Source organism: Macaca nemestrina, chromosome 3 (assembly GCF_043159975.1).
Source record: "Macaca nemestrina isolate mMacNem1 chromosome 3, mMacNem.hap1, whole genome shotgun sequence".
Taxonomy (NCBI): Eukaryota; Metazoa; Chordata; class Mammalia; order Primates; family Cercopithecidae; genus Macaca; species Macaca nemestrina.
The window spans coordinates 130,908,227-130,920,149 of NC_092127.1; the positions used below are offsets into that span (position 1 = coordinate 130,908,227).

Below are 11,923 nucleotides of genomic sequence, written 5' to 3' on the forward strand. Positions count from 1 at the left end.
ATACAGGAGTCTGTTAGTATTCGTGACAAACAATTTGTTACACATAATGGTTAAAACGCATCCGAGTTTTGAAATGATTTACTTCTTATGCAATTTAAACTACTTAATTCTAGGATAATGTTCTTCCCACTCATGTGCATTTTTTTTGTTTGTTTTTGTTTTCTGGGTGGAATTACAAATAGTGCATTGGGAATTGCTTTAAACCTGGTTGGACCCATGGAGATGTGTCACATATTTTCATCACTGTCATATGTCAGAGTGGAAAAAGCACTGGGAAAGCCTAGAGAAAAGTTCATGTTTAACCTCAAGATGCCAAATGACAAAAAGTCAATTGCTCTTTGCACATTTCTAATTCTATTTCTTCTTTTCCTTCTGTAGCCTGAACTGATGAAACAGCAGTGTTTCCCAAACTTATCAAAGCACAGAAACATTTATTTTGGAAATACCTAGCATTTCGAGGAGCACAGTATTCCTGGAACTCAGGAATGTGCTGCTCTGTGAGTTCTAACTTGCCAAGGCATTCAGTGTTTCTGCAAGAGAGGAATGGGGAAATCTATTGCACACTCAGGTTAGAGACATGTTTATTCGTCTTTAAATACACAAGGAAATGTCTTACTGTACCCCTCTCTTCCATTTTGGGAATCTAGGAGACTAAGCTTGTAACTTGTAGCTTGTAGCATGAATGATGGAGTAGAATAAATAGGAAAGAAATATATCATTAAATGCACAGGTTAGATAAATAATTATTCATAAAGAGCCTAAAGAAAGAAAGATGACATTTCAGCACATATTGGGTGAAATAAGTTGTTTAGTCCAGCACTTCTCAATTTTTAGTGGATATGTGAATTGCCAATTAAAATGCAAATTTTAAATTAGTGAATCTGGGTTGGACCTGAGTCTGCATTTCCAACAAGCTCCCAGGTAACGGAAATGCTATTGGTCCAAAGACTACGTTTTGTGTAGCAAGGGTTTTAAATACAATTACATTAGAAAAGATCAGAGAAAAGTGGAGTGATTGTACTGAAGGCATAATAGATCCTTCTCTATTTCCTAAAGCCCAAGTAAATAGGCAATCCTCTTTGCTATAGGATTATTATGAAATGTTCAAAACCTGAACTTATTGCTTCATCAAAATATACTGACCCTATTATAGAACTACAGTCATGAAACATATAACAACATCTTTGTCAATCACAGATCACATGTATGGCAGTGGTCCCATACAATTGTTATACACATTTTTACTGTACCTTTTCTATGTTTAGATATATGTAGATACACAAATATTTACTACTGTGTTACAATTGCCTATGGTATTCAGTACAGTAATGTGCTATACAGGTCTGTAGCCAAGGAGTAATAGACTGCATAGCCTAGGTGTGTAGTAGGTTATATCATCTAGGTGTATCTAAGTATACTCTACGATGCCTGCATCAGGACAAAATTGCCTAACGATGCATTTCTCAGAATGTTTCCCTGTCAAGTAATGCATGACTGGTGGATCCACGTTTGCTTCCTGTAGGATATAAATCAGTGAAGGATTTAGAAGTTCCTATACATAGCTCAGTGTGATCTGATTTGTAATGTTCAATAGAAAGTGTCAAGATATTCTCCACCCATCATTATCTCTACAAAATGTGTCCCAAAGAGGTGAGAAATTTGGTACATTACACTCTAAAGGAGTTCATGGCAGTGTTTTTTGCTCCAAATGTAGGCATCCTCCAATGTTTGATTTTATTTTTATAGATAGACCTAAACCATAACATTGGTTACAATGTTAAAAATGTTGGGGATGGGAGTGAGGAGGTGAGAAGGGAGGCACTGTGAATGATGGAGTAGAATAAGTAAGAAAGAAATATATCATTAAATGCAGAGGTTAAATAAATAAAAATCTGTTAATAAAGAGCCTAAAGAAAGAAAGATGACATTTCAACATATATTGGGTGAAATAAGTCAGAGGGGATGATAGAGTAGGGAATCCAGAAATTTACTGAAATTATTTTCTCACAGCAACTGGTTGAGGGTCATTTAGTAGAGAGGAGTAGATACTGGAATCAGAGCCTCATTTGTATTCATCATGGTTCATTCTATTTAACCATACGTACTAAATCGTAATTGTTCTCACAGAAAAAAAGGTGACTTTTAGTGAATCATGGACCAAACCTGAGATTAGTTCTTTGAAATGTGCTTGAGTAATATTTAGTTGCATCAATATATTTTTAAAAACAATATCTTGCATTCAATCCCTTCTGAATTTAATCCTACTGGCTTTTTGCCCAGATTGTCTTCAGAAGCAGAGGAAAGAATCAAGCTTCTCAGTTTTATTTTCCCAGGATGATTTTGTGTTATAATGAAATGAACAGAGTTCCAAGGTCTGTGGAATGAATACTTTTGATGCCTATACAATGTGTTCCTCAGAGCTTATGAAAACTGCTGCATATATATTCTCTTATCCAGGGAGACAGTATGCATACTGGCAGGGTGAGAGGGGAAAGCTGTTGTAATCAGAAAAAGCTGCTCGACAGGATGCAAATCCCTTCTTTGGATTTCAGTTTTCTTCCTTGTCATTGAATGAAGACTCAGCAAGTTTCTTCATCACCTTCACACTGTTCTCTTTATCCTCCCTTCTTAACAAGAAGGTTCCTTCTTCCTTCCCATGGCTAGGCCATGGATAGATCCTCCCACCACTCCTACACACTCTCATCTTTGCAAGTACTTTATTCCCCTGGAAGGTCTGTTTGCTCATATTGTTATTACCTGTCTCTGCATCCACAACCTGTCCCTACAAATAAACGGCTCCGTGAGAGAGACAGCACAGGATAACAGCTGAGGGCACAGACCCTGAGACTGGACTAATTGGGTTCAAATCCCATTTCTGCCATTTATTTGCTGTGTGAGCCTGGGAAGTCACCTAATTCCTCAATTTCCTTGTTTGCAAAATGGAAGTGACAGTAGTACTTACCTCCTTGTTTTTATGAGCACAATGAATTAAAAACGTGTTAACACAACTCAAATAATGTCTGGCATTTGGCCCTATGTCAGTGCTTGGTAAATCAAATAAACGAAAGCAAGCACGGACTGTGATTTCTTTTCTGCTGTATCTCCCAAAGTATTTAATGATCTGTTCGTTAAGTGAATCTGTACAGTAAAAGGATAGGTTAGATGATGGAAGGAAGGCTCTGTCTACTTTGTGAATCTCACCATGGAATCTAATACTGGCACAAAGAGTCACATAAAAAAGGGATTTTTTTCTGTCTCCTGAACAAATGTACTTGTTTATTTTTTCTTCTCTTTTTATATAAAGATTACTATGAAACACTAGTCCTGTCCAGAGGCCTGTGTTTTTAATTACTACACAGGCAGTGCAGAAAGGTAATATATTACAATAGTAATAACCATGAGTTTTATAATCAGACAGACCCATGTGATCACTGGGAAGTAATAAAACCTCTCTGAGCCTTAGTTTCCTCATTCATAAAATGGAGATAGCCACATGCCTCAGAGGGTTGTGAAGAATAACTGAGATGCTATTTATAAAGTACTTAGATTGTGTTGTATGTTCAATAAATTATAAATTTGTTAGTCTTTCTACATGTAGAACCTAACTTTGGCTAAAAATAATACATTTTTTAAAAACATGCAATAGAATATATACATTTTATTTTTATTTTAAAATATTTAATTGACAAATGCAATTTTATATATTCAAGGTGTACGACATGATATATTTTTATAATAACATTTTATAAGATCGATAGCATTTTGCGGAATCATAGAATGTTAGCAAAGGAAGAGAGTTTCAAAAATATCCACTCTGCGGGCGCCTGTAGTCCCAGCTACTCCGGAGGCTGAGGCAGGAGAATGGCGTGAACCCGGGAGGCGGAGCTTGCAGTGAGCTGAGACCCGGCCACTGCACTCCAGCCTGGGCGACAGAGCGAGACTCCGTCTCAAAAAAAAAAAAAAAAAAAAAAAAAAATCCACTCTGACTTTGTGATTATGCAGATAAATAAACTGATCTGCAGTGAGATTAAGTGGTACTACAGAGAGGCCAGCATTTGGACCTCTTGACGTTTTTGTCTGTGCTTTTTTTCTGAAGCCTTATTGTTTTTTGCAGCCCAAGACATGGTGGGTGCTCTGTAGGTACAGTGCTTATTGAATGAATGCTGGAAAAACTAATAGCTATAAGTACTTACTGCAATATTCTGCCAAGCACTTAGGACATTTTTTTAAATGGCCAAATAATTGTCCTTCCCTTAAAGTACTCATGTCTTACTGAAGAAGGATATTACATAGCCCCTTAGCAGCATTTTCCACCCTTGAATACCCCTTTTTATTGAAACACTCTTTTTCTTTTGATTTCCATGATTTCATACTCTTTTTTCTTTCTGGCCCCATCTCCTCTTTAAGTATCTTTTGGTTGTGAGTAGGGTATGGAGGAAACAATACTGACTGCTGGGGTGTGGTAACTTGAAACTGGCCATAGGTGTGAGGATTCATTCTATTGTTCTCTGTACTTTGGTATATCTTTAAAGTATTCTATAATAAAAAGGTTTTTTTTTTTTTTTTTTTTTTTTTAAATCTTTTGCTAGTTGCATCTCCTCTAGTCAACCTAAGTATCTGGTGTTGCTCCATGCTCTATCCTGGGTATTCTCCTTTCTCTCTAGTTGATCTCATTCAGTCAGTTTCAATTACCATCTAAGCCAATGGTTCTTGAATTTTTGTGAGTAAGAATTACTTGAAAACTTGGAAAAAATGCAAATTCCTGTACTGAATCCAATACCCACCCAGACTATTTCAGTAGGTCTGGTCTTGTGTCTCAGAGTTCTGCATTTTATACAAGTAGCATGGGCGATTCAGAAAGAGATAAACCAAAAATTACACCTGAGAAACACTGATCTGTACATGATTTCCAGACTAAAATATCCAGCTGCATCTTTCACATATCTCTATTCAGTGCTTAGAATTCAGCATTTGCAAAGCTGAACTGATCATCATCTTTCTGATTTTCACAACCTTCTTTTGCCCCGTCAAAGAGACCCTTTTCTGGCATTTTCTTTTTCAGTAAATGATGTCAAAATTCACCAAGTTACTCATGTGAAAAACCTGAAAATCATACTCGACACCTCTCTCATCGTTCACATCCAATTGAATGTCAAATCTGGTTCTTTTGACTTCTTAGACATATCTCAAGTTGTATTGCCACTCCCACCACTTTATCCAAGCCATGTTTATCCTTTTTCTGAAATACTGAACGAGCCTCCAACTAGTCTCCCTTCATCAAAAGATATCTCCTTTCTCCACAGAGATCGTTCTCTATATGAAGCTAAAACCATCTTTTAAAAACCATCATGGCATATGTATACCTTTGTAACAAACCTGCACATTCTGCACATGTACCCCAGAACTTAGAGCATAATTAAAAAAAAGACCTAAAACTGGGTAATTTATAAAGAAAAAAGATTCTAATGTAATAACATATCTGCCCTGCTACATCTTTAACAATTTTGTGTTTCTCTGAGGATGTAATCCCAAATCCTAAACATGGTCTTCAAAAAGCAACATGATCTGTTTCTTGCCTGCCTTTAAGTTTCTGCTTAAACAATGCTTCCTCAGAGAAGTCTTCCATGAGCTTCTAGACTGGTTTCGTTTTCACTATTATGATACTTATTTCAGTGTCGTCGTATTAAACAAATCATAATGAAATTATATATTTCCATGTTAATCACTGGAACGGTTGTCTTTTGAATGGGAAGGTCTGTGGTTTTCAGTAAAGACTACATTTTGCCCTACTGAGATTTTCACAGAGTAAATGTTTTCGATGAAGGTTGTTTCCATTTATCTTAATTACCCAAAGTCCTTAAACTTTTCTTGATAGCACCACCAAAACTATAATCAGATAGGTATTCGCTTGCCTAATGTATTTTAGTGTTTGTCTTCTCAGCAAGCACCATGAGAACAAGGTCTGGGCCTTTTTGTTCCAGTGCTGTACACCTAGCACCTACCAGTTCTTCACTCAAATTGGACACTCAATGAATGAATAAATGAATGAATTATAATATAAGGAGTAATTGGCTGGGTGCAGTGGCTCATGCCTGTAATCCCAGCACTTTGGGAGGCCAGGGCAGGCAGAGCATGAGATCATGAGGTCAAGAATTTGAGACCAGCCTGACCAACATGGTGAAACCTCGTCTCTACTAAAAATACAAAAATTGGCCAGGTGTGGTGGCATGTGCCTATAATTCCAGTTATAAGGAGGCTGAGGAAGGAGAATCACTTGAATCCGGGAGGCAGAGGTTGCAGTGAGCCGAGATTGCGTCACTGCACTCTAGCCTCGGCGACATAGGGAGACTCTTGTCTCAAAACATGTCTATATATATGGAGTAATTATATATATCATAAAAGATGTATAAGTATAAATAAAGCACTAAGGTATTTAGGATTCAAAATGGTTTATTTTGCCATATATTAAAAGTTGCTTTGAAGTGACAGTATTTTGTGTTTTCCAGTGAATGATAGTGGACTTAAGGGATCATTATCTATCCTAGGGAATCATTAGCTTATGTAATATTGAAAACCATGAGACTGATGGAATCACACAGAATGTAAGAAGAAAAGCACTTAAACTCTGGGGGCAGGAAAATGGGTAGAATCTAGTAACAGAAACTGAGAAAATTTGACCTATGGGATAGGCAAAAAAAAAAAAAGGAAAGAATGGTGTTTTGGAAGCTCTGTGAAGATCACGTTTCAAGAAAAGAATGGTCTCTGGTGGAGTGATTATGGAAACTCACTGATATCTGACCACTGGATTTTGCAATGTGGAGCAAGACAAGAGCTATTTCAGAGCTGTGAAGATCAGAAACTATTGCACTGGGAAAAGGGAGGATGTGTTAAAGATAAAAATGCATACACCATTTGACTCAGAAAATCTATTTCTGGGAACATAGCCAAGAGAAACTCTTGCATGTTTGTACCATTGGACCTGTGTAAGAATATTCAGTGCTACATTATCTGTAATGGCAATATACTAGAAAAGTAAATATTTAAGTTATAGGACAGTCTTGCAACGAAATATTATATAGCTATGAACATGAATAAGTGATGCACACTTTATTGTATATAATATATAATATTGTTCTCATTTATATGATTTTCAAAAGCAGGTAGAATTAAACCATAAGTTTTTTAGGAATATATCTACGAATGGTAAAACCATGAAGAAAATGAAAGAAATTAAGATACCATGCCATGTAACAGTTACATCGTGAAAAGTGGGGAAAGGTCAGTTAGTAGACAGGAAGTGCCCACGGGGTCTTCTAAGATACTGGTGATGCTGTTTTTATTAATAGATGTCTCGTACCCAGAGGTTCATTTTTTAAAATTAGAATTTATACGTGATATGTTTAATAATAAAAAGTTAAAAAGCAAAAGGAGATAATGGAGGAAGAAAATAAAAATAGAGGCAATAGGTTTAGACAGATCTTTAGAATAGTTTTGCTTTTAAGAGCAGGAGATGAGAAATGAGGCAATAGCTGGACAGGGGATATGGGCCAAAAGAGGGATTTTTTAAAAATTGGGGATAGTATGGCATGTCTTTGTGCTGACAAATATTCAGCAGAGAAGGAAACATCACATCTTAATTTATTCTTGCACTATTAAACTCAGGTAGATATCTTGGCTAAGAAGTAAGCTTGTCAGAATAAAAACTTGTCTAATTTAGAAAAAATATACTTGGTGGCTTTTGTTTATTTATAATTTTTAATCTTTTTTTTTGAGATAGGTTTTTGCTCCATTACCCCAGCTGGAGTGCAGTGGCATGATCATGGCTCACTGCAACACTGAATTTCTGGACTCAAGTGATCCTCCTACTTCGGACTTCAGGGAATACACAGAATACATGCACCATCATGCCCATCAATGACTTATTGCTCCACTGCCTTGAACCCTGAGTGCATGTATTATTTTATTAATCATTGATACACTTGTTAAAACCTCTGGCAAATGGATATTGTAAATATTCCATAGAATCTGCTTTTACTTTCTGCTGAATGACTCATCAGTATAAACTTTTCCAAAGTCCATTTTATTTACAACTATCTTAGGCAGTTATCCAATTAATGACTTTAGACTTGGGATGGTGCTTTTATTTTATATGTCATGAGCACACACTAAAGCTAGAGAAAGAATACTCCCCCAAACTGTGAAATCGTGCCAAGTCTTCTTTGCTCAAAAGAATGGGATCCTTCAAATGGGAGCAATACCTTTTACGAAATTGGATTGGATAACAACCTAAATTGGGTAACTTTAGGTTCCCTTACAACAGTAGATATTGATTCCCTTCCTCATGACTTATTTTAGGGGTGCCAGTCATAGCTATTGAGGAGTTGCAGTAGCGTAAGAATTAGGTAAGTAATGAATTACTGAGAAAATAGATTGGGAGTGCCTTCTGGAAGACACGTTGGCAGTGGCATTGGATAATTTGCTAGAAAATATATAATCCCAGATGACTTACTGCAGCTCATCCTCCAGTGTGGAGGACTTACTGCGGGCCCATCCCACACCATCATTAGAAAAACATTTGGGCTAAATGCAGCAGCTGCTTTAGCATGTGGCCCAAGATTTTATAGGCAACAACTTGTACTTTAGATGCACTATTTTGGGCTTCATGACTGTAAATATAAATTGGTGTCCACCTGTCTAATTTCTATGAAGAAATATATTCTTTGCCTAATGATTTACAATTTATTAAGCATGTTTTTCTAAGTTCCTATAGCAGTTCAAAAACCAGGATTGAAACAACAGGCAGAATTTGTAATGCATTTTTGACAGTGATGGCTCTTCCCCCCCAACTTTTGTCTCAGGTTCTTTTGGACTGTTGGGAGGCAGGACATCTGATTGTCTTTGGCATGTCTCTGCAGTCAGTTAATCATGTCTTGAGAAAAGGGAAGAAATGGAAATAAGATTTGTTTGGTAGGAGGACTCCTGCTAAGACTTGTCTGTCCCTGAGCTGAGATATGCTCATTTACCTTAAATCTTTCCATAAACTACATTCTGAATTCCAGTTTATAAATCTTTATCCTATTTCCCAAACCTCATCTCTCACTTTCTATGTAATCTGGTGGGCACAGATGTTCCCTTGGTGAACCTGAGAAAATCTAAAGTGACCAAGGATCTGAAATGAGTAACACAGCTGTTCTGGTTCCTGGGCCCTGTGGTGGGATTTCCTTCTCCAAAGAAGGGAAGAGGGTAGACAAAGAAAGGAGCGTTTCATCTTGCAGCAGCTTGGAAGAGAGCTAGGAGTTTAATTTTTATAAAAAAGCAATCAAACCATCCAAGGCAGCCCATTTTCAACCAAAAGTATTTCAGAATTACCTGAAGACCTATCTAAAATTATGCCAAAATTACCTAGAATTACCTAAAAAAAGTATATTGTACAATTTAATTTCCCTTCCGTTATATAATATAAACACCTAGCTACTATTTATTAGTAGTAGGTACAGACTCTTAAAGAGATAAAATATTCCAAAAAGTGTGATCCTTAGAAACCAAAATTCCACAGGAGAATTCTTTGTAATTGGCAAGGTTGGCTCTGATTGAGTGGCAAATTTCCTGTATGATGGATCAACTTAGAAATTTGATTGATTCAAAGCCTTCTGAAATTGTACAGCTCTTTCAGGATTTGTGTTATTTACATGTCTTCTTTTATTATTTTCCGTTGAATGATGTTTTGATATACACTTGGCTGCTTATAAGGGCAATATTTTAAAATCAGAGCAATTTCTTTAAAATTAAAATATTTCTGCAAAATACATTTTAAAATGCACTATATTACCCAAATAATATTACACTGTTATAGATGGTTTAAGAATAATAAAAAATATAATTCATAAACTCACTGCTTTAGTATAACAAACCTGATAAATGTTCTATGTTCTTTATTAGACTTTCCCCCACGCACAGCTTTACAAAGTAGTAGTTGATGAGTAAACATGATTTTGTGATTTGTTATTTTTTTTCACGTAAAATGAGAACAAACTCAGTATGCAAATTATTTCATAGTTTTTTTTTTTTTTTGAGACGGAGTCTCACTCTGTCACCCAGGTTGGAGTGCAGTGGCGCGATCTCAGCTCACTGCAAGCTCCGCCTCCCGGGTTCACGCCATTCTCCCGCCTCAGCCTCCGAGTAGCTGGGACTACAGGCGCCCGCCACCGCGCCCGGCTAGTTTTTTGTATTTTTAGTAGAGACAGGGTTTCACCATGTTAGCCAGGATGGTCTCGATTTCCTGACCTCGTGATCCGCCCGTCTCGGCCTCCCAAAGTGCTGGGATTACAGGCTTGAGACACCGCGCCCGGCCACTTCATAGGTTTTTAAGCTACTTTAATAAATGTCTTGTATCTATTACATGAATATGAAATAATTTTATTTCTTCTATCATTGGAAGCTTAGACAGCTATCCACTTTTCACTCATATATATATTCAAGTGCATATAATTGTATATATACTTTTATTATTTAAAATGGTTTGACTTTTGATTGAATTTTCCAGTGTTCAGGAGATTTAAAATAAATTCAACTACACTTATTATAGCCAACACATTGTTCATGTTTTTGTAGATCCTTTCAGCATGACTCACCAGTATCATGTTTTTCTGTAAATAATATACATATATATACACTTAAGTGCACATATAAACATACCAAGTTATATAATTATTTCATTGTTTTGAGATTTTTAACGTGTGACTTGATTATCCCACAAATTTTTGCTTTCTTTATGTGAAAGTATATGAAAATACTTATTCATTAACTAAAAAGAAAACCAGAGAGATATTATTTTTTCTTAAATATTAGCAACAAATTTCTTGAAAATAATTCCATGACTACATACGAAGTACAAAAATACTGTCTTTACTTTCTAAAAGTGTACTTTAGGATTTACGGCATATTTATTTAATAACTAGCAATAAAACTGTAATGGAAGTCAAAATACAGAATCCTCAAAAAGTTCTAAACAACAGAAGAATTATTTACAGATTGCAATTTTAAAATCCACATACCACTTTTTAAAATGTTGCACATGGGAAACGAAACCACTTCCTTATTTAAAGATACGTTGTCATAACGCTAAGCTGAATTTTTGTGGTTATTTGTTTTATAAAAAATTCAGTTAAGCAACTATGTACCTTATGGAAATAATATCACATATTATCTAAACAATATCTAAGAGTTTCAATGAAGTTTTCAGAGAAGTAACTGGAAGACTGCTAGACACAGTCAAAATTTCCTAAGCTTCTTTATATTTTTCCCATACTGTAAGATATAGTAAAACTTTTAAAGCTACAAAGACAAAAACAGGACTTACCTATACATTTTAATCCTTAATGAAGAGGCTCCTTTTTCTGCCTACTCAACTGCTTTGAGATTCCCACTCAAATGAATGACTCTCATGTATTACGTGTGATCTATAGTTGAGGACAAAGGAGGAAATCTCATGTAATTAAAATCTAACTTGTTAAACAAGTTTGAGGGAATCAGCAAACCAATAGTATGACTTGTGGAAGGTAATTAAAAATAGACAGGGAATTTCACAAATTAGCAAAAAATTTATTTATTCTGGTAAATTGAGATTAAACACAATTACAGTTAACAGGTATTTTGTGAAAGCCCGTGACTACTTCACAATTGTAGAATCACTTTTAGTTCAAGAGGATTTGACACTTCTTTTGCTCGTGTTATCATACTGTCATATACCTCATACCTCGCTACAGCCAGCCAAGAACTATCAGAATATACTTTCCATACATTAATGGGGACTACCTCTGAATTCCCTCATCTCTATGATTAAATGCTGTTTTTCTCATAATATATGAAACAGAGCAGTAATTGAGTAAGTGCACAAAGTAAGACTAGCAAACAGAATAGTTGG

The 11,923-nt window shown here is 35.9% G+C and overlaps 1 protein-coding gene across 1 annotated transcript in view; it reads right to left on the reverse strand.

The window, feature by feature from the left end:
* Window positions 1-11,436, reverse strand: part of LOC105463606 (transmembrane serine protease 11D) — a 62,476-nt gene extending 51,040 nt beyond the window's left edge. The window contains exon 1 of the mRNA XM_011710814.2: window positions 11,360-11,436. Within this exon, the coding sequence (XP_011709116.1) occupies window positions 11,360-11,367 (8 nt within the window). The 5' untranslated portion in view covers window positions 11,368-11,436. The remainder of the gene's footprint in view (window positions 1-11,359) is intronic.
* Window positions 11,437-11,923: the final 487 nt, after the last annotated feature.